The following is a 24,514-nucleotide window of genomic DNA, read 5'->3' as shown; positions in this document are numbered from 1 at the left end:
GGAGAAGGTGGATCAGACTCGGCAACGGTTGCTAGAGTGAGATGTGCATGGAAGAAGTTTCGGGAACTGAGTGGCGTGCTGATGAGGAGGGGAGTGTCGTTGAAGCTGAAGGGAAAGGTGTATGCTGCATGTGTAAGAAGTGTTATGATTTATGGGAGCGAGACATGGGTGATGAACGTAGAGCAGCAACGAAGGTTGGAAAGGGTGGAAATGCGAATGGTTCGATGGATGTGCTGAGTATCGTTGAGAGAGAGGAAGACAAATGTTGAATTGCGAAAAATGATGGGAATAGAGCCTGTGATTGATGTTGTGAAGAGGAACAGGTTGAGATGGTTTGGTCATGTGTTGAGGAAGGATGAAAGTGACTGGTTGAGAAGAGTGATGGAAATGAATGTAGAAGGAAGTAGAGGAAGGGGAAGACCGAGAAAGACTTGGCTAAAGATGGTGGAAGAAGTAATGCGGGCAAGGGGGTTAACAAGGAGAGATGCAGAAAATAGGGCAAGATGGAGAAGATTGTCATGGGGACAGCAAGGCTAACCCCTGCTCTAGCAGGGAAAATGGCCTTAAAATGCATGTTGTAGTTGTGTTGTTGTAGTTAGTCCACAAGCAACACGTAGGCCCATTAGAATTAGTTATGTCATAGTATGTGTAAGAGTAGGCCATTTCCCTAGTGACATCTGCGTTGTGTAAAGAATTGAGCTTAGGTCCTTTTCATTTTGCGGCCACCCTCCAATTACATCATGGGAAAACTCGATCCCACGCCCCATTTGGCATCCTTCAAGTTTGTTACGCTTTGGCTGCCAGCAGCGTTCGCTGCCCTTGGTTTTGCTCGAAACTAGTCAGGGACCACGAAGTAGGCCTAAGAAGAGGGAGGAGCGTGAGGGTCGAGGTGTGGCCGCGACAAGCAGCACGTCAGAGGCGGTGACGGTAAGAGCAACAGCCAACCAGGGCTCGGAGGGCATGGCTTGATAGGGTGTGGTAGAGCATCTAGAAAGTTCCAGAGGGTACGCTGGGCAAGGCTATATAAGCCAGCACACAAACCCTTGAACAGGACTGCCCTTATAAGGACTGGTACGAGGACTTTTTTTTTTTTTTTTTGTATACAAGATCGATAGCTCGTGAAAGAGCGAACATTGCTCGAATTGCAAGACAACTGTATTGGGAGGACTGAAGCCAAGCCCTTGTTGGAGCACTCAGAGGACCGGCGTGCACACGACAGTTTCGAGGCCATTGATTGAGAAGCGAATTGTTCGCGTTTATTGAACTGTTCGCTTATTACGTACGCGGCTGAGCCGCAAGTGTAACCGCCAAAGCCAGCAATACCGTTCGCCTTGTAATAATCCCGTGCGCGGAAACGACATGCGGAGAGCTCCTGCCGTCTGTTCATCTACTTCGCGGTGCGAGTTGGGGACCGGAGAGCGAGCTGCCTGGACGCCATCCCTGGACCATCAACCTGTTCGTCTGCAACCACGTGTGAGTGTGTCTGTGTGTGAACGGGCCCGTTTGTCTTGGGATAAGTTAAGACTGTTTAAGGCTGCACTGTGTATTCTTCTTCTTCTTATTGTCCAAAGTGTAAATAAACCTTGTTATTCCTTTCTTCCAAATTCGACCGTTTCCGTGATTTCCTTCCATTGGGTAAGCGTGGCATGATTAAGAACCGCTCGGATCGGGGTTTAGTCATTGATAACGGCTCGGGTCATGGGTTCGCTACCGCTTGGCATTTCCACCAACACCCGTGATTCGGGCGGGGCTTATTTCCTCGTTTCCAGTCAGCGCGAGTAATTAGGTAATAGTGATTAGTCCTACGACCCTACTTCGCGCTGTCCGGGAAGAACGTCATCGGTCCCGGGTCCCGTCGGCTAGTCAAAGACAAGGGGACGAATCCCCCCTCGGTAAGGGGAAAAGGCCGGCGCTGAGATCCGCAACAATATACTAGGTTGGCTCGGCTTGCTGAGCTCGCCTCACCAAGCGTCGTTACTGAGGAACGGGCTTATTTTAGTTGAGGATAATGACTGTACAGGAGTTGCTGTTTTGTCATGGTTTACACCAATCATAATACAAACAATTATCTTGCACAAATGTATTTGTTGTGTTTGTGATATTACATTTTTATAAGCAATTTAGGTTGAAGATTTAGGTTGAATGTTTTTTTTTCAAGAAAGAACCCCTCAGCACACACATAGGGGAAGGGTATGTGCAGACTGGAAGTTTGGGACGATTACACCTCACCACCACGTAATTCAAAACACCTCACCACCAAGTAATTCAAAACACCTCACAGCCATAAAACTCGTAATAAAAACACCTCACCACCACGAAATTAAAAACACCTCACAGCCATAAAACACGTAATAAAAACACCTCACCTCCACGAAATTAAAAACACCTCACAGCCATAAAACACGTAATAAATACACCTCACCACCAAGTAATTCAAAACACCTCACAGCCACGAAATTAAAAACACCTCACCACCGTCATTTAAAAACACCTCACCACCAAGTAATTCAAAACACCTCACCACCACGTAATTCAAAACACCTCATCACCACATAATTAAAAACACCTCACCACCACATAATTATAAATACCTCACCACCACGTAATTCAAAACACCTCACCACCATGTGATTTAAAAACACCTCACCACCATGTGATTAAAAAACATCTCACCACCACATAATTCAAAATACCTCACCACCACGTGATTCAAAACGACCACAACGTTATTAAAAACACTTCACAACCACGGAAACAAAAGTTTGAGGGAGTCCTTAAGTGACAACACAGACACTGCCCAGATGTGTAGATATATAGATAAATGACTGTACCCGAGTTGCCGTTTTGTCATGGTTTAAACCAATCATAATTCAAACAATTATTTTGCACAAATGTATTTTAATATACGTGATATCACATTTTATAAACAATTGAAGTTGAAAACTTAAGTTGAAAAAAAAAAATTCCCCAAAAAATGCCAAAATAAAAAAATGGAACATTTTTCAAAAAAGAATACCATGAGGACATACCGACGGGAGAGGTATGTGCATACCAGAAGTTTGGTACTATTTCACAAAAGTTTGAGAAAGTAGTTCAGTGACAACACAAGACAAGACATGACAACACAACACAACACAGGACAGACGCTGCACAGATATATATATACTAGCTTGGCTCGGCTCGCTGCGCTCGCCTCATCAAGCGTCGATACTGAGGAACGGGCATATTTTAACTGAGGCTAATGACTGTACCTGCGTTGCTGTGTTGTCATGATTTTCACCAATCATAATACAAACAATTACTTTGCACAAATGTATTTGTTGTGTTTGTGATATTACATTTTTATAGGCAATTTAGGTTGAATGCTTTTTTTTCAAGAAAGAACCCCTCTGCACATACATAGGGGAGGGGTAGGTGCAGACTGGAAGTTTGGGACGATTACACCTCACCACCACGTAATTCAAAACACGTCACCACCAAGTAATTCAAAACACCGCACCACCACGTAATTTAAAACACGTAATAAAAACACCTCACCACCACGAAATTAAAAACAACTCACCACCACGAAATTGAAAACACCTCACAGCCATCAAACACGTAATAAAAATACCTCACCACCACGAAATTAAAAACACCTCACAGCCATAAAACACGTAATAAAAACACCTCACAGCCATAAAACACGTAATAAAAACACCTCACGGCCATAAAACACGTAATAAAAACACCTCACCACCACGAAATTAAAAACACCTCACCACCACGAAATTGAAAACACCTCACAGCCATCAAACACGTAATAAAAACACCTCACCACCACGAAATTAAAAACACCTCACAGCCATAAAACACGTAATAAAAACACCTCACAGCCATCAAAACACGTAATAAAAACACCTCACGGCCATAAAACACGTAATAAAAACACCTCACCACCACAAAAATAAAAACACCTCACAGCCATAAAACACGTAATAAAAACACCTCACAGCCATAAAACACGTAATAAAAACACCTCACAGCCATAAAACACGTAATAAAAACACCTCACAGCCATAAAACACGTAATAAAAACACCTCACCACCACAAAATTAAAAACACCTCACAGCCTTAAAACACGTAATAAAAACACCTCACAGCCATAAAACACGTAATAAAAACACCTCACAGCCATAAAACACGTAATAAAAACACCTCACAGCCATAAAACACGTAATAAAAACACCTCACAGCCATAAAACACGTAATAAAAACACCTCACAGCCATAAAACACGTGATAAAAACACCTCACCACCACGAAATTAAAAACACCTCACAGCCATAAAACACGTAATAAAAACACATCACAGCCATAAAACACGTAATAAAAACACCTCACCACCACGAAAGTAATAGCACCTCACAGCCATAAAACACGTAATAAAAACACCTCACCACCACGAAATTAAAAACACATCACAGCCATAAAACACATAATAAAAACACCTCACCACCACGAAATTAAAAACACATCACAGCCATAAAACACATAATAAAAACACCTCACAGCCATAAAACACGTAATAAAAACACCTCACCACCACGAAATTAAAAACACCTCACAGCCATAAAACACGTAATAAAAACACCTCACAGCCATAAAACACGTAATAAAAACACCTCACCACCACGAAATTAAAAACACCTCACAGCCATAAAACACGTAATAAAAACACATCACAGCCATAAAACACGTAATAAAAACACCTCACCACCACGAAATTAAAAACACCTCACCACCCCGTCATTTAAAAACACCTCACCACCAAGTAATTCAAAACACCTCACCACCACATCATTCAAAACACCTCATCAACTAATTCTAAACACCTCACCACCACATAATTAAAAACACCTCACCACCACTTAATTAAAAACACCTCACCACCACGTCATTTAAAAACACCTCACCACCACAGAATTCAAAATACCTCACCACCACGTGATTCAAAACCACCACAATGTTATTAAAAACACTTCACAACCACGGAAACAAAAGTTTGAGGGAGTCGTTAAGTGACAACACAGACACTGCCCAGATGTGTAGATATATCTATCTATAATTCCATTAATCTCTGTGTGTATGTGTGTATGTGTGTATGTGTGTATGTGTGTATGTTTGTCTGTGACCGCTGTTTCTCGACAACCACGGGTCCGATATACTTGAAACTTGCCAGGTATATTGCTGGGGACCCGAGGATGTGCCTTTTCAAGGTTTGAAATTAATCGGACAAGTACTTACCGAGCTATGGCGATTTAGCCGTTCGCCGTTCGCTTTGGCGTTGCGAATGGACCAAACCATTTCATGTAAATAGAGGGGGGGGTTCTGTGGTCGTTGCGAATGGACCAAACCATTTCATGTAAATAGAGGGGGGGGATTGTCACTGTACTCGCAAGCCGTTCGCCGTTCGCTTTGGCGTTGCGAATGGACCAAAACATTTCATGGACCAAACCATTTCATGTAAATAGAGGGGGGGGATTGTCACCGTACTCGCACCCACGTACCCACGTACCCACGTACGGGCATTGCACCCACGTACGGGCATGCCCTAGTATAGATAAATGACTGTACCTGAGTTGCCGTTTTGTCGTGGTTTAAACCAATCATAATTCAAACAATTATTTTGCACAAATGTATTTGTAATATACGGCATATCACATTTTATAAACAATTGAAGTTGAAAAAAAAAAAATTCCCCCAAAAAAAGAAAAAAAAGTTGGAACATTTTTCAAAAAAAATACCCTTAGGACATACCGACGGGAGAGATATGTGCATTCCAGAAGTTTGGTACGATTTCACAAAAGTTTGAGAAAGCAGTTCAGTGACAACACAGGACAACACAACACAACACAACACAATACAACACAACACAGGACAGACGCTGCACAGATATATATATAGATACAGTTACGTGAAAAAGTAAGTACACCCCATGTAAAGTTTTGACTTTTTCAACATATTTCAACATACAGCTATTTGATCTTCATTTCAACAATATTGATAGGTAAAGGTGATATAATATAACAAATATCATGAAACATTTACATTTTGTAGTCCATTTTATAATTTAAATAAATATAAATGCAAATTTCGCATGTGGAAAAAGAAAGTACACCCCGACATTTATCACTACTTCAAATACCTAAAATTAGAATCAGGTGCACCAGCTCAGGTGCAAATGATTAGAACATTGTTAGAGAGGATCTTGGAGGAACCTGTCTTATTTAAACCTCAGACATTTAGTTTGGTTTGCTCTTTGTTGTTGAAGTGTGCGGCGTCACCATGGCGAGATCAAAAGAGCTCTCTGAGGCCTTCAGAAAGAAGGTTATAGATGCCTACGAGTCTGGGAAGGGATTTAAAAAGATCTCCAAACAATTTGAAATCAATCATTCGACTATCCGGAAGATCATCTACAAGTGGAGAAGATTCCAAACAACTGCCAACTTGTTCAGGCCAGGCCACCCCAGCAAGTTCAGCCCGAGAGCAGACCGCAAGATGCTGAAATAAGTCTCTAAGAACCCCAGAATGTCATCACGGGACCTACAGGTAGCTCTTGCCACTGTTGATGTCAAAGTGCACGAGTTTACCATTAGAAAGAGGCTGCACAAATGTGATCTACATGGGAGGTGTGCCAGGAGGGAACCTTTTCTGTCCAGAAAGAACATCAGGGCAAGACTAAAGTTTGCCAATGAACACCGAGGCAAAGACCAGCACTTCTGCAACAATGTGCTCTGGACAGATGAGTCAAAGGTAGAGCTATTTGGCCACAGTACCAGAAGACATGTTTGGCGAAAACCAAAGACAGCATTTGACCACAAGACCCTGATACCAACTGTAAAGCATGTTGGTGGAAATATTATGGTTTGGGGCAGCTTTGCTGCATCCGGGCCTGGGCAGCTCACCATCATAGAATCCACTATGAATTCTTTCTTGTACCAGAGGGTGCTTGAGGATAATGTGAGGCCATCTGTCGGAAAGTTGAAGCTCAACCGAAGTTGGACCTTGCAACATGACAATGACCCTAAACATAACAGTAAATCCACCAAGGAATGGCTGAAAAGAAAGAAATGGAGGGTTCTGGAATGGCCAAGTCAAAGCCCGGATCTAAATCCCATCGAGATGTTGTGGGGGGATTTGAAACGAGCTGTGCATGTAAGGAAACCCCTCAAACATGGCACAGCTGAAAGAATTCTGCATGGAGAATTCGTGATATTACATTTTATAAACAATTGAAGTTGAAGATTAAAGTTGAAAATTTTTTTTTTTTTTTTTTTAAACAATTTTTTTTCTTCTTAATTTTCAAAACAAATACCCTTAGGACATACCCACGGGAGAGATAGGTGCATACCAGAAGTTTGGTACGATATCACAGAAGTTTGAGGGAGTAGTTCAGTGACAAGACAACACAGACATTCCACAGATATATATGTATATATACAGGGTGCCCCAACACATTAGCCCCCCCCCCCCCCCTTGCCCAGCCCAACGTAGGAGAGGTATGGAGAAACCACGAATAGGGGAAAAAAGCTTTATTATTCGACATCTCATGTGCACAGTTTCAAAGCTTTGCTTCAATATTTGGTGTGCCGACCGCCCGCCGACCGAACTGCCTCCAAATGCGCGGGGTAGGATTCCAAGAGAGACACAAACAAGTCACGATCGAACTCCATTTCTTCGAGGACGTTAGTCAATGCAGTGAGAAGCTCTTCCCTGGTGTTCTGGAGGCGTTGTTCAACTCTGTCCTTGAGTATCGCCCCCAAATGTTCACAGGCGTTGAGATCAGGCGATGCTCCCGGCCACTCATCGTTTCCGAAAAAATCGACCTTGTTCGCCTTCAGAAGATTCTGGGTCGCCAATGCGCTCATGCACGGGGCTCGGTCATGCAGAAACGTGGTCTCCTTGATGCTGAGGACATTTTCTGGGTTCCGTAAGAACGGAATAACATGGCGGGTCAGCACAACGTCTCGGAGGTATTTGCCGTCCCATGATTGTCCTTGCTCTTTGATGACCCACATCAGCCTTTTCGCTGTGAACATCAAGAAGACGCCAACGCATCGTGCTGTCTTCGATTTCTCTCGAATCTTGAGTTCTTGTGGAATGTCATCATTGTGAAGAGCCCAAATTCTGTCGTTCTGGAAGTTGGGACATCGAGCCTCATAAATGAAGAATTCATCAGAAGGGGCCAGGAAAAGAAAATCATCAGATGTCCACTCGCTCAAAAACTCACAAAACCACATTCGATCCTCGACGTTCTTCTCCGTCAGCTTCAGTGCTGGAATTTGGTGAAAAGCCTTTGCGCCAATGGACTGAAGGAACCTGCGGATACTTGATAAGCTCTTCTTCTTCCCTCGAACCCGTTCAATCTCCTTTTGGAGCCCTCGAATGCTTTTCTTCTCCTTGGCAAGCGACTCAATGATGATATCCCTGCTTTCCTGAGACAAACATTGTGCTGTCTGTTCGGGCCGGCTGTCCATCTCGCAATCGAAGGGATCACGGTTCCAATTGCGTTTGACGAAGTCCTCAGACCTGTTCAGGTACTTGGCAACCCAGGATCGGGATATGGTTCCCGGCGTCTGATCCCTAGCGACTCGGAACGCGATAGCCATGATGCGGCATATCCACCTTTTCTTCTCAGAATCACCCGACCACGACATCACTTCACAAAATCTGCAACAGAACAAGAAAGGCTCATTAGATCATTATGGAATTTGGTATTTGAGATGTCAAATGAATGATCCTTCCCGCTATATGCCCGCCATTGTACAGTGGCGACCCAGTAGAGCTGGGCAGGGGGGGGGGGGGGGGTGGGCGTGTGTGTGTGTGTGTGTGTGTGTGTGTGTATATATGTATATATATTCTGACCTTGTCGAGGTTTAATAAATTTTGTGGCTTGCGAAGAAGTTTTTTCAAAATATGGAAATTAGCACCGAACTTGTTGATATTAATGTCAAAATAACCATCTTTTTTTCGTGTTTACAAGTATAACAATGTAAAGTATTGTTGCGGTTTTGAGAACCCACACAGGTAACATCATTAAAGGTTAAAGGTTGCACCCCATAGTTAGGCCACATGCAACACGTAGGTCACCTTAGAACGTCAGTTATTTCATAGTATGTGTTTAGGATAAGGCCATTTCCAATAGTTGCATCTGCGTTGTGTAAAACAAATAAGAGTAGGTCCCGTTCCATTGTGCCTCCACCCTCCAAATTCCACCTCGTTGGGCAGAATCCATCCCGCGCCCCATTTGACAACTCGCAGTTTGTTACGCTTGGGATGCTCGCAGTTTGGGATGCTCGCAGTTTGTTACGCTTTGGCTGCCAGCAGCGTTTGCTGCTCTTGGTTTGCTGGTTTGCTGGAACTAGCCCAGCCACGAGGTAAGGCCCAAAAAGGGGGTGGAGTGGCAGCGAGGCTGAGATCGGATCGGCAGCAGGAGGGACAGTAAGGGCCACCAGCCAATCAGGGCTGAGGCGACATCGCCTGACAGGGTGTGGCTAGAGATTCGAGAGGGTTCGCGAAGCGGCGCTATATAACCGCGAGCGCAAAGCCCTCTGAAGGACTTACGCGGAGAAGGACTTACGCGGAGGACTTATGTGGAGAAGGACTTTCGCGGAGAAGGACTTACGCAGCAGCGCTCATTACAAAGGGACTAGCGAAGGACTGGCACACGGCACGCATTGCAGAGGACTGCAGCGTTGAGAAGGACTATTGTGGAAGGTGCCCGTATTGAAGGGTTTACGTGGCATTGCGGAGGACTTGGGGAAGTGGCGTATTGTACCCAGCGATACCGGGAGCGCGTATAAAGACGCCGGTACAACTATTACATATGCAGTATAATCGCCCAGCTCACAGATCTCCCCCCCCCCCCCCTAGTGTAATTGTCCGCTTCGCGCCAATGCCACGCGGAGAGCTCGTCTACCATCACCAGCTGCTTCGTGGTACGAGTCGGGGACCAGAGCGAGCTGTGGACGCCATCGGTGGACCCTCAACCCGACCATCTACATCCCCGTGTGAGTGAGTCTGAGAGTGAGTCTGAGTGCAAACGGGCCCGTGTCCAGGGATAAGTATAAGACTGTATAAGGCTGCCCTGTGTATCTGCTTCTTCCTCTTCACTGTACATTCTTTCTTTTTCTTCCTCTTCTTATTTGTACAAAGTGTGTACTTCTCACACTTCCCATACAAGTGTAAATAAAGTACCTGTTCTTCCTGTTTTTCCTGATTCGACCGTCTTAGTGATTTCTACATTGGGTAAGCGTGGCACGATCATAACCGCTCCAATCGGGTTAGTTCCCGTTAACGGCCCGAATCGCGGCTCGCTTCGCTCGGCGTGTCCACTAACGCCGTGGTTCGGGTGGGGTTATTTCCTTGCTTCATGGCCGGTGTTATTACTTAGGTAATAAGACTAACGTGATAGCCCCGGGATCGCGTCGGCTAGTAAAAGGACAAGGGGATTAATCCCCCCTTTATAAGGGGGAGGCCGACGTTTGGAGATCCGCAACAGTATGTTACTATGTTTGCTAAACATATTTTTTTCAACATAGTTTAAGAAAGATCGCTTAAGGCAGTGTATAATCACTCGTTCCCAGTTTCTTTTTACACTCCAAAACCTCATTCTTATTACTACACGGAAAATGTATCTTATTTTTGTGTAGCACTTTAAACTAAAACGTTGATATCATTTCAAGTTAAGCCATTTAGTGTTTAGGTTTATCACGAATCATAAAAAGTGCTCTTTGAAAGAACAGAATGTGTTTTGGATCACGCACCATTACACAAAGTTACGACTTTTGCGTTATTTCCAAAAATCTGGAACATTGGTCGGAGTTATTTTCATTTTCCTATGAAGGATTGTTTAATTTGGTCTACTAATGCTTTATAATCACCTGCTTCACAGGTATAGCACATTACGTGTTGTTTTTCATGGTGCGAGCATTTTGGCGGGAAACCAATAAGGCCTTAGTTAATTAACTAGACTAAAAGTTATTGTTACGGACTCGGCCTTAATGATTGTTGTTATGAGTATTGTTGCTGGTTCGAAGTATTCTAGATATTATGCTTATTGTGACTTAAGGGAAAGGGTTGTTGTGAGTAAAAGATTTAAAAGCGCTCCTGGTAAAATGTGGCCGGAAATCCGGATCGAGACCGGAAGAGGTGGTGGTGGAGGCTCCGGGCCGAGCGTTCGACGTACAGTGCGAGGGAACCTTGCATCCTTGAAAGGAAGTTCGGTCGATAAGAAATATCGCCGGAGTGCGGGGAGCCTGTGTCGCAGGGTATTCTCAGTGAGGTTCCGGAGGATCCAGACCTTGGAGAACCCGGGTTGGAGCGAAAGCCGTCCGCCATTTTGGCCACGCAATCACCCTGCAGGGAACAGGCTTTCGTCGTGTCGGCTGGGCATTATTCCCGGGTGGATTGCCGGGAATGGCCGTGCCAGAAAGGGGCATGTGCGAATTCTACGGAGGCTCGCGGGTTGAACCGCAACGTGTACGTCGGAGCGAATCTTTGTGAGGTTCCTCTCCACCGGTGTTGCTGGGGGCTGAGCACGTGACCTCGGGATCGTCTCGCTCGTCGACGCCTCAATTGACCATCGGGCCTTGACTCCCCGATCGCGTGAGCGCACAGACATTGGGACTTCGCATTGGAGGGAAGCAGAGACATTGGGGGAGGTGCCGTGAGTGTGGGGTTAAGGGGCTTGACAAGGATTTTATCGTAAGATTTGAAAGTAGGGGTGATTGCCCCCATTGCTGTATGGCTGTTTGTGTGGGATTTATAAATATTATGGTTTGTTTATAACCGTGTGTGGTTGCATCATTTGATTCGACGGTTTCATTTTCTGGTTCCAGTGAGGGATAAAAACATCTTTCTGCCGGGGACCCTCTCGGGGTTCGGAGGTCCACCGAGACCAGGGGTAAGGGGTGGGGGGGGGACCCCGTAACAGAAATTGGGGGCTCGTCCAATTGATATTCGTGGACTCACAATTGGGTCTGCGTCCGGGATCTAAAAAAATTCCTAAATTTAGTCCAGGAGAGAATTCCCAAGTTTGGAACTTTTTCCAACATTCCCAAATTTTTTCCAAAAACAAACAACAAAAAAATAATAATAATAATACTTTTGTTTTTGTTTGTTAAAAATTTCTTGTGTGAAGGTTAACAGGTGTTACCAGTAGTCACTATGGCGTTTGACGCAGAGAAGTTTACGGTGACCCCGAGTGAAGCACAGTTCAGAGCATGAGTAAAATCGGACCTCTGGAAATTGGCCAAACATTTTAGCTTGGAGGTCTGAACTAATATGAAGAAGGCAGAGTTGCAGACAGTGGTGATACAATCTATGGTGGGATTAAAAGCATGGGAAGAGGTAGCCTGGGATTGGTTACCAGAAGAACAAGAAAATGTGGAGCTCCGGAAACTGGAGATGCAATTACGGAGCCAGGAAAGGGGAAAAGCACTGGAAAGAGAACTCCAGGAAAGGTTAGAAGACAAAAAAACAGAGGAAAGGAGAGTGGAAAGAGAACTCTAGGAAAGGTTAGAAGACAAAAAAAACAGAGGAAAGGAGAGTGGAAAGAGAGGAAAGGAGAGTGGAAAGAGACCTCGAAGCAGAGGAGAGAAGAGCCGAAAGGGAGTTAAAGGACCGTGAATTGGCGCGTCAGCAGGGAATTAAAGTCAAGGAGCTGGAGTTAATGAGAGAATGGGGAGAGGTACCATCCCTGCTGACTGGGTCGACACCTAGTCAGAACACCTGGGATGTTGGCAGACATCTGAGGCTGGTCTCACCCTTCAATGAGAAGGAGGTAGCCAAGTTTTTTCCACACTTTGAGAAAGTGGCTCGACAGTTAAACTGGCCTGAGGAGTACTGGTCCATACTAGTGCAAAGTGTTCTGGTGGGTAAAGCTCAAGAGATTTATTCGGCTTTACCGATTGACCAATGTGCAGATTACGAGGTATTGAAGAAACACATTCTCAAAGCCTATGAATTGGTCCCGGAAGCTTACCGGCAAAAATTCCGGTATGCCAGGAGGAGGGAGAGTGAGACCCACGTGGAGTTTGCCAGATTGAAAGAAACCATGTTTGATAGGTGGTGCGATTCAAAAGGAGTTGGGAAAGACTTCGAACTATTGCGACAATTGATCCTGGTGGAGGAATTCCAACAGTGTGTCCACGAGGACATTAAAATACACCTGGAGGAAAGGAAAGTACCAAAGTTGTATGAGGCAGCGACCATGGCAGATGACTATGCCTTAACCCACAGGATGGGGTTCCGCAACCCTAACTTCTCGCCTAGACTTAGGCAGGGGAGCTATGGTACGGCAGGGGCGGAGAACGAAAATTCATGGGGGCGGCCTCGAGAGGAGGACCACTCTGATATCACAACTTCTAGAGGTCAGAAGTCAACGGTTTCAAGGCAGACGTATCCTCCGTGGGCCTCGAGGCAGACCACGAGGTTCTCCTCCGGGCCTACTTGCGCTTTTTGCCATAAACCAGGACACTTGATGTCCCACTGTCATGCTTTGAGAAAGGAAAATCAGGAGCGGAGTCCGACTAGTACAACTCCGAATGCGATGGCAAACGTGAGAAATCGCCCGCAGAAGAGTTACCAACCATTTATTTAAGAGGGGTTTGTCTCACTGGAGGGAGACTCGACTAACCCAAGACCTGTTAGGGTATTGAGGGACACAGAAGCACATCAATCCTTAATGCTTGAAGGCATTTTGCCATTGTCGGAGAGTACAGCAACTGGTGATAGTGTTCGGTTACAAGGGATCGGTGGCTGGGTTAGCGCTCCCCTTCATGTCATCATTCTAGAGTCTGATTTGGTGTCAGGACCGGTCACCGTGGGGTTGCAAGCCACTCTTCCTGTAGAGGGAGTATCAGTTGTGGTTGGGAATGATTTGGCCGGGGGTCAAGTTTCTAGTAACCTGATGGTTGTGAAAAAGTCCGATATGGGAAATAACACCACACCAGTCAGGGATGGAGGCAAAGTTGGCAAGCTTTTTGTAGGTGGACTGAACTTCAAAACAAAGGAAGAGGTTCTGGAGTCTACCTTCAACAAATATGGACCGCTTTTGGAAGTGCTGCTGATAAAAGACAGGGAGAGCCAAAAGTCAAGAGGGTTTGGCTTTGTCACATTTGAAAACTCAAAGGACGCCAGAAATGCAGAAAAGGATCTGAATAACCAGGAGTTGGAGGGTCGGACCATAACAGTAGGGAAGGCATTTCGTCGGCGTCGAGGGGGCTACAGAAGAGGACAACTTGGCGGTAGTGTTGGTGGTGGCCGCAGCCGATATTGCTATGGAGGCTCCCAGAGTTACGGCAGCTGCCGAAAGGCCGACTATCAGGGTAGCGGCCGAGAAGGAGACCGTTATTCACGTGACTACAGTGACAGGTGGTCCAACCGTGAATCTTAGGGAAGTTAGAAAGAGGTGAAGCACTGAATGCTGCGGAGCAGTCGAGCCAAAATTCCTACACGGATTAGCCGTGAACGCCACGTTCCTAAAGGCGTCCAGGTAGTGAACTCTCCTACACGGATTAACCGTGAACGCCACGTTCCTAAAGGCGTCCATGTAGGGAATACTCAGCTCGGCCTCCCGGGGAAAAGTGCTATCAGGAGGCACGAGGTGGTTTGCTGACAAGTTGGCCTGCAAAGAAAGTTTACGCTGTGGTCAAACTTTCTTTCCTGAAGGGGGGAAGTGTTACGGACTCGGCCTTAATGATTGTTGTTATGAGTATTGTTGCTGGTTCGAAGTATTCTAGATATTATGCTTATTGTGACTTAAGGGAAAGGGTTGTTGTGAGTAAAATATTTAAAAGCGCTCCTGGTAAAATGTGGCCGGAAATCCGGATCGAGACCGGAAGAGGTGGTGGTGGAGGCTCCGGGCCGAGCGTTCGACGTACAGTGCGAGGGAACCTTGCGTCCTTGAAAGGAACTTCGGTCGATAAGAAATATCGCCGGAGTGCGGGGAGCCTGTGTCGCCGGGTATTCTCAGTGAGGTTCCGGAGGATCCAGACCTTGAGAACCCGGGTTGGAGCGAAAGCCGTCCGCCATTTTGGCCACGCGAGCACCCTGCAGGGAACAGGCTTTCGTCGTGTCGGCTGGGCATTATTCCCGGGAACGGCCGTGCCAGAAAGGGGCACGTGCGAATTCTACGGAGGCTCGCGGGTTGAACCGCAACGTGTACGTCGGAGCGAATCTTTGTGAGGTTCCTCTCCACCGCTGTGTTGCTGGGGGCTGAGCACGTGACCTCGGGGTCGTCTCGCTCGTCGACGCCTCAATTGACCATCGGGCCTTGACTCCCCGATCGCGGGAGCGCACAGACATTGGGACTTCGCCTTGGAGGGAAGCAGATACATTGGGGGAGGTGCCGTGAGTGTGGGGTTAAGGGGCTTGACAAGGATTTTATCATAAGATTTGAAAGTAGGGGTGATTGCCCCCATTGCTGTATGGCTCTTTGTGTGGGATTTATAATATATTATGGTTTGTTTATAACCGTGTGTGGTTGCATCATTTGATTCGACTGTTTCATTTGCTGGTTCCAGTGAGGGATAAAAACATCTTTCTGCCGGGGACCCTCTCGGGGTTCGGAGGTCCACCGAGACCAAGGTTAAGGGGGGGGGGGGGGGACCCCGTAACAGTTATACTGTACACATTTTATTTCTACTGTAACCAAAAGGTTTTACTGTGCACTAAATTTTTCCGGACTCGAGCTGGAATCTGGCCGAGTCCGAGTTCTTGGCATTCAGAGTTCAAGTTTGAGTCTTGACGAGTCGAGTGCGAGTCAGAGGCCCCCAAAATGTGGACTCGAGTTCTACATCACTGCCCGACCCAGCTATAAACTGTGATTCTGGTGTTTTGCAAGCAGGGTGCTTCATCAATATGTGCTCCTCAGATGAACATTAAACTGGGCGTCCCATCTATTGGCATTAGTTGGTGGACATGACATATCGGGGAGGGAGAAAACACGACAACAAGGACACCTCTTTCCTCCCTCCCAGTCTTTCTCGACGATTCCACCACCTGAACCGACCTGTGATGATTCACATGTTTCCATTTTTAAGAGGAAAGATGTTAGGACCCTCGAAAGGTAGCAGAGGCAGTGAAGACGGAAAGGAGAATGGAATTGAGAGGCTGCAAAGCGCGAGGCGGCCTGACATGGAGCGGAGGCCCATGCGAACAGCATGACACGCTCACAAAATGGAGACATGTAGCGCTAAAACAGATTTTACAACACGGAGCTGAAGGTGAGAAAGGCGTTCACTGCTTGTAGCAGCAGCATATGTGGCCTTGAAAAAAGCGGCGAGGCAGCCATCTTGGTCGGGATGAAGAACAGTCTGTATGGTCAAGAACGTTTGGGACGAAGAATGTGGCGGCACCTGGAGGAGGGAAAAGCGAGTTTAAGTGCGACCATTGTGGTAGTGATACTGCCTGGTCCAAATAGCCGAGAAAGCCCCCGGAAGGCGTAAAATGGGTCTTCAGAGACCGTGAAGAATGGGGGCATCGCTGCTGTAGAGCCTGGGAAGAATGGGGTCGGAACAGAAGCCCTGTGCATGATGCACAATGGTTGTTGGTGTGTTGGAGACCATTAAAAACAACTGTCACAAAGGGTCACAGGCCCCCAACAGAGAAGGCTCTGCGAAGTCCGTGCAGACACACCAGGCAGCGGATGTGTACTGCTAAGATAATGGCAACACCTTCCCCAAAAAGAGGCAGAGCCCTGCATCAAAGTGCAAAGCTAGGACGATGCTGCCCGTCTCAAAGGAAAGACCTAAGCAAGATAGCAACAACAAAAAAATGAAAGCTGGAATGTTGAGGGGAGGGAGGACGTCTTCCCATGCAGAATGTGTTCTGCATGAGTCGGATGGGTGGTGGAGAAGACTTCATAGCCTCAGCACACACAGAAAACAGATGAAGAAAGGACAGATGATAATGAGCAGAAGAACGAAGGAGAACAGAGGGGTAGTGGAGAGGAGGAGGAGGATGATGATGATGAGGAACACAATTTGGTCTGGTAGAGGAGCTGGCTAATAAGACAGAGGTGAGAATGATACGAAGTGAAGAAAGTCCACGACCAATTAGATTAAATAATAACAAGCGTTACGCCTAGGTCCCCCGTCGGTGAAGTGATGTGAGTTGACAAAGTTTAAGACGCAGAAAACATGCTATGATATGATATTTCACTCACAAGGTTCAGACATACATGGAGGTGGCCATATTGGATTTTGACGTGGCCACCAAATTTTCAATAGCGTTCTTCCTTATGCCTAGATACACCCACACACCAGATTAGAAGTTGGTACTTCGCTTATTTTTCAAGATATTCCGTTCACAAGGTTCAGACATACATGGCGGTGGCCATCTTGGATTTTGACGTGGCGACCCAATTTTCAATAGCGTTCTTCCTTGTGCCTAGATACACCCAAACACCAGATTAGAAGTTGGTGCTTTGCTTATTTTTCAAGATATTACGCTCACAAGGTTCACACATATATATGGTGGCAGCCATCTTGGATTTTGACGTGGCCACCCAATTTTCAATAGCGTTCTTCCTTATGCCTAGATACACCCACACACCAGATTAGAAGTTGGTACTTCGCTTATTTTTCAAGATATTCATCTCACAAGGTTCAGACATATATATGGTGGCGGCCATCTTGGATTTTGACGTGGCGACCCAATTTTCAATAGCGTTCGTCCTTATGCAGAGATACACCCACACACCAGATTAGAAGTTGGTACTTCGCTTATTTTTCAAGATATTCATCTCACAAGGTTCAGACATACATGGTGGCGGCCATCTTGGATTTTGACGTGGCGACCCAATAGATACACCCACACACCAGATTAGACGTTGGTACTTTGCTTATTGTTCGAGATATTTCGCTCACAAGTTTCAAACATATATATGGTGGCGGCCATCTTGGATTTTGACATGGCGACCCAATTTTCAATAGCGTTCGTCCTTATGCAGAGATACACCCACACACCAGATTAGAAGTTGGTACTTCGCTTATTTTTCAAGATATTCATCTCACAAGGTTCAGACATACATGGCGGCGGCCATCTTGGATTTTGACGTGGCGACCCAATTTTCAATAGCGTTCTTCCTTATGCCTAGATACACCCACACACCAGATTAGAAGTTGGTACTTCGCTTATTTTTCAAGATATGCAGGTTACAAGGTTCAGACATACATGGCATCAGACATACATGGCGGCGGTCATCTTGGATTTTGACGTGGGTTGCACCCACACACCAAATTCGAATGCGGTCCTTCGCTTACGCACGCACGCACGCCCGCACGCACACACGCACGCCCGCACGCACGCACACACGCACGCCCGCACGCACGGACGGACGGACGGACGGACGGAGGGGAAAGCCATAGTCCCCCTTTCGCTCCGCTGAGCGACGGGGGACAATAAACACACAAAAGCACTAATCAGCACTAACACAAGTGACCACCTACTACTGAACAAGGCCACACTCAAAAACTGTAAAATGAGAAGAACCAAATTGTCTACAACCTTGAGAAACTATATATATATATATATATATATATATATATATATATATATAAAGCTTTTGACTGTTCTACATTCATGGATGATAAAGTGCATGCAAATGTACAAGATAAATCCCGAAATAATCAAGCTGATCGAGAAAGCCATGGAACTATGGAATACCACACTAATTCTGCAGCACTTGAAGGAAAGATCAAAATACCATGAGCAAGAATACCATTTAAGGAATCTTGCAAGGAGACAGGCTTTCTCCTCTCCTGTTTTGCCTGGCCCTGGACCCACGAAGTAACCTCATTAATGAGCAAGGATACCGATACACCCTAACATCCAATAAAAGGACATCCAAAGAAACAAGAAATGTGACACATCGACTGTACATGATTATTTAAAACCATGTTAACAACATTCGTTCACGATTCTTAACGATGTTTAAAATGACAAAAAATTGGCAGAACAACTGAAATTAGTGAAATGGTACTGGAACGACATCCAAATGGATTTGGGCCTGGAAAAGTGTGCCAAGTGCACATTCGTGCAAGGTAGATCAACAAAATCAGACAACATAAAAATCGACCTGAATACAACAATACAGGAGCTAGACAAGGAAGCATCTTACAAATACCTTGGAGTAGAAGAGGGCCACCAAATTTGGCATAAAAATGCACAAAACAATTATCAAAGAATACCTGCATCAAATTAGACTGATCCTGAAAACCCCCCGCTCCTCAAGGAACAAAATAAAAGCCATAAATCAACTGGCAGTACCAGTGTCCCAATACAGATGTGAAATAATAAACTGGCCACACGTGGAAATGAAAAAAATAGATAACAAAACAAGGAAACTCCTCACGATCACAAAATGTTCTACAAAAATCAGTGCATCCTGTGAACGTACCTGCCGATGTAAGAAGGAACTGTAGGATTAGCAGAGTACGTGAAAAGCTCAACAGACTACCGAATACAATTTGTGTACAAGGATGAACACAATAAACCAGAAAAAGGTATCTCAGTATATTTTACTAATTACCCTCGCTAGAGGAAAGGGTATTGCATTTGGGTCTGTTTCTTTGTCTGTCTGTTTGTTTGTCTGTCTCTTTGCTTGTCCGCACAGAATGTGAGTATGCTCTTTCTCTGCATTTCCAATTCATTTTATCTCCAATCTCCGATTGGCATGAAATTTTCACCATAGGAGTGCCTCCTCCTGTATAATTTTTTTAATGATAATTATGATGTCATAGGTCAGGTGGTATGGGTGCCATCTTGGAAAACTGTGCTATAGTGGCGGTCAGGAACTGATGGTGGCAGATCAGGCGACCGACTTTGGCCCTATCCTAACCTATCTGCCCGCCAATTCCTCTAACTAACCTGACCCTACTCTCTTTAATCCATCTATTCCAAGTCGCACCGTGTTCCTTTAAGGACCCTACTAAACTAATCTGTCCTTCCTGGTCAAGAAAGTGGATACTTGGAGACCTGGTAGGTGTCCGTTCTGCCTCCTGAAACCCACCTGCATGTAGAGATAGCAGCCAACAACTCCTGAGGCCCACCCACCCGTGGAGATAGCAGGCAAAAACAACTTACATGCATGCACACACACACACACACACACACACACACACACACACACACACACATGTACACACTCATACATATACACACACATGAAGTTGGATACCTCGAGACCTGAGAGGGCTCCGTTCCACCTTCAGAAAACCCTGAAACCAACAGCACACACAGTCTGGGGAGGGGCTTCTGCTCCATGTTGACGAGGGCCAACGAGCCCGCAATAGGTGTCTATGGAAAATATCCTCTCCGGGTGTAGATTGTTTTATTAAATTAAGAATTAATTATCTTCCCGGTATCAGCTGCAGTGCAATCATACGGATATGTAGGGGGCTCTAGCTCTGCTAAGCTCATGTCTAGTAGGCAGAGCCTATAAAACTGTTTAGCCAGGAGGGCCTTTTAAAGGTATTCTCGGAGAGATGAACTTATAAAATGGGTGGTGCTGTCCAGGTGTTTGTCAGTCCATGTCTGTCCGTTTACTTTTGCTATTTTTGCTACTCCTCCCTTATCACCCGGCTGATTATTCTGAAACTTGACACATGAATACAAAACAGCAGCTCACACAATTGCTCAGGCTTCGATTTTTTGATGTCGGATAATGGGGCCTCTCGCAGGGGTTGGGGGGTGGTTACCCCTCAAACTTCAGATCCCCTACTCGTCCCTTATTTACCAACTGATTTCTCTGAAAACCGATACAGCCCTTCTACTTGCCGGCCTTCACAATCTCTTCGGCTTTGATTTTGGATCATGGGGGCTCTCAGGGAGCGAAGGGAAGGAGGGGGTGGGTTTACAGACACAGTTACAGATATAGATATAGATATAGTTATAGATACAGTTACAGATACAGATGAGATAGAGCCCTTCTACTTGATGGGCCACAGGATCGCTGGGCCTTACCTTTACAGATTTCATATTTTTTTGATTTCGGATCGTGGGGGCTTCTGGGGGGGGGGGGTGGATGGGAATGGGGAGGGGGGGGGTTCTTACAATGACCTCAGCCATTACTGGGTGCAGTAAAGAGGAGATGCATATGAAAGTTTAATTACAATATGAACAATGAGTTTCACATGTCCTCGAGAGCGATTGAAGTTTCACATTATGATGCATCTTTGGCAGGGAAGTTCACATGTATTGAAGTGAAGTTCCACCTCGAGCGTCAGATGGGCTACTATCTTATCCAGATGTATATTCCCAGTTTGCTCATCGTCATCCTATCCTGGGTCTCTTTCTGGATCAACATGGATGCGGCGCCGGCTCGCGTCGCCCTGGGTATCACGACCGTGCTGACCATGACAACACAGAGCTCTGGCTCACGTGCCTCTCTGCCCAAGGTAGGTGATGGTGGGGATGGGTCAGATCACACCCATTCGGCCAAAGGTGACAATATTTGGGTCCCAGAAGATAATGTTTGGGAAAATGAGGACTACAGTAAACGTGAGGTTGTTTACATCATTGGGAAAGTGGAATGAATGATGACAGTGAGAAGTATTGATGTGATGGCAACCAAAGCAACACGTCAGACAAAATTGAAGCCCATTGTTGATCTGACAGGTGTCCTATGTCAAGGCCATTGACATATGGATGGCCGTGTGCCTGCTCTTCGTCTTTGCTGCTCTTCTCGAGTATGCTGCTGTCAACTTTGTGTCGCGACAGCACAAGGAGCTCCTGCGGTTGTACCGGCGCAAGCGGAAGGACCAGGTAGAGCACGGTGGTGTTTCGCTCAGCAGATGCTCGTTTCTACAACACAAATCCTTAGCACTACCAACTGAGTTGGCGTTAATTTTGTTTCCCAATCAGCTATACCAGCTGCTTACAGATATTCTTTGTATCTCTACATGAATTTTTTTAATAAAAGGAACAAATAATCATTTAGTTTATGCTCTACTGACTAATGTTAGTAAAAAAAAGGAAAAATAACTTTTAATAGGTTTATTTGATCTTTGGTCACAAACTCCCAATGCTGTGATAACAATAGTCTAGTAGGAAGACTAGGTCCCCCTGCACCCCCCGGAGATATACTTCTAATCAGTGTTTCTAGATTGGAAAAAATGTGTAGAAAATGACTAGCTATGGCCCCAAGCTGAAAAAATGTCCCACATACCATTTTTATGCAAATTACTGCTGCAAATTTTATGCAAAATTATGCAAATTTTATGCAAATTTTTGATGAGGAGTAGAGTTGAGGGGTCTTTGAGGGCTTCATCGAGGTGCTCTCGGTTGCAAGACTGGGTCATTCTGAGAAGCACAGCAGGGTCAGAGATCATGATGTTCTCCTCCTCAGTGAATCTCTCCATCAACAGCCTCTCCATTGCCTCACACACTGTTTTGAGGCAAAAGAGGGACTTTGCGTAGGCCTTTCCACTGAGAACACCTTTGAGAGATCCACTTGTTACTAGTTGTGCCTCAAAGAGAATCTCTGCATATCCAGAACCACGCATCTTGTGTCCAGTGAGCATCCCGATGTAGTTCATGGATGTGTGGAAGGGTCCAATCGTTACTACATGACTAGCAAATTCATTTGGCCAGCGCCAGATGATGGGAAGGGCTTTCATGCAGACACCCAGATCAAATGTATTCAGGACCCATCTCTGACCCACCTCAGCAGTTGCTGCCTCGGAACGCTTCAGTAGCTCACGAACAACTGCGTTGTCTGTGATCGGTTGGTGGATAGGCGTGCAGTAGTCGACTGTTGATTTGCTGGGTGGGGGAGAACCAGTTGCAGAGGTGAAACCCCCTAGCCCAGGCACAGGCTGCAGGCCATTGCCATGCCATGCAGGCACCAGGCACAGACCGATCACAGACAACGCAGTTGTTCGTGAGCTACTGAAGCGTTCCGAGGCAGCAACTGCTGAGGTGGGTCAGAGATGGGTCCTGAATACATTTGATCTGGGTGTCTGCATGAAAGCCCTTCCCATCATCTGGCGCTGGCCAAATGAATTTGCTAGTCATGTAGTAACGATTGGACCCTTCCACACATCCATGAACTACATCGGGATGCTCACTGGACACAAGATGCGTGGTTCTGGATATGCAGAGATTCTCTTTGAGGCACAACTAGTAACAAGTGGATCTCTCAAAGGTGTTCTCAGTGGAAAGGCCTACGCAAAGTCCCTCTTTTGCCTCAAAACAGTGTGTGAGGCAATGGAGAGGCTGTTGATGGAGAGATTCACTGAGGAGGAGAACATCATGATCTCTGACCCTGCTGTGCTTCTCAGAATGACCCAGTCTTGCAACCGAGAGCACCTCGATGAAGCCCTCAAAGACCCCTCAACTCTACTCCTCATCAAAAATTTGCATAAAATTTGCATAATTTTGCATAAAATTTGCAGCAGTAATTTGCATAAAAATGGTATGTGGGACATTTTTTCAGCTTGGGGCCATAGCTAGTCATTTTCTACACATTTTTTCCAATCTAGAAACACTGATTAGAAGTATATCTCCGGGGGGTGCAGGGGGACCTAGTCTTCCTACTAGACTACAAGAGAAGGTGCTGGTTTGTTATGAAGAAAGGTTTACATCTTGTATTTGAATATTTCCACATTTAATTGTAATAGTTTACAAATTTACTTTAATTTGTATTCTTAATGCCTGATAAACGGTAAAAGTGAACTGTGCTGTCGGGTAGCAGGAAAGTTTCACTTTGGCAACTTTGCTTTTGCTCTCGGATGCATTGCTTCTAGCATTTATTGCACCTTTTACAACGATGTGTGCTGGGATTTGGAAGTTTATAGGAGGAGAGGAGAGATGGATCCTCGGCCGGTATGACGAAGCACCACACAATAGAGGCATCAATTACCCAGCCAAAGCACTGATGTCGAGTTAAAATTGGCCCAACGTCAGCACCGCCATTGAACCATAGAACCCCCTTTCATTGAGTTGGTGACGGATGGTGCGAGTTGAAACTGTCGTACCTTGTGTCTGAAGGGCAACTTGAATCTGTTTGACAGTTGGTTGAGGTGTTTTTTTGTTTGTTTTTTGTATTCAAGATCGAGGCTCGTGAAAGAGCTAACATTAATCACACAAAAAGTCAAACCGACACAAAAAACACAAAATAAGGGGAGCGGTAGACCAGATGGGGAGAGAGGGGGAAGGACACAAACACAACATTTGAGAGCAGGGACATTGAGAGAACTGTGGGAGGGAGAGGGCTTGGGGGGAGGTGGGAGAGGTATAAAACATATGGTATAAAAGGTATAAAACATATATGAAACATAAAAACATATGCTTTCTCCAACATTCGAACAATCCTTCGCTGCAATCTTCAATAAAGTTTTCTCTTGCGGCCACGTCGCGTCCAGGGAGTTTGGCTACAGTGCCATGGGCGTTAAACTTACTGATAACATTGCGCACGGTGGACACAGGGACATCAAGGTCTCGAGATGGACTTGTACCCTTGAGA

General features: G+C 45.6%; 1 protein-coding gene across 4 annotated transcripts in view; it reads left to right on the top strand.

Annotated features, from left to right (window-relative positions):
* Nucleotides 1–24,514, top strand: part of LOC137437642 (glycine receptor subunit alpha-2-like) — a 132,301-nt gene that overhangs the window by 99,265 nt on the left and 8,522 nt on the right. For 2 of the 4 annotated variants that reach the window (XM_068132119.2, XM_068132118.2), the window contains exons 6-7: nt 21,232–21,446; nt 21,667–21,848. In XM_068132119.2, the coding sequence (XP_067988220.1) occupies nt 21,232–21,446; nt 21,667–21,848 (397 nt within the window). Of the gene's footprint in view, nt 1–21,231; nt 21,447–21,666; nt 21,849–21,912; nt 21,941–24,514 lie in introns of all 4 variants that reach the window. The other 2 variants (XM_078766108.1, XM_078766109.1) reach the window with 2 other exon arrangements.

Source organism: Myxine glutinosa, chromosome 12 (assembly GCF_964187855.1).
Source record: "Myxine glutinosa chromosome 12, kmMyxGlut1.1, whole genome shotgun sequence".
Lineage (NCBI taxonomy): Eukaryota > Metazoa > Chordata > Myxini > Myxiniformes > Myxinidae > Myxine > Myxine glutinosa.
This window is presented reverse-complemented; position numbering and strand designations above follow the sequence as displayed.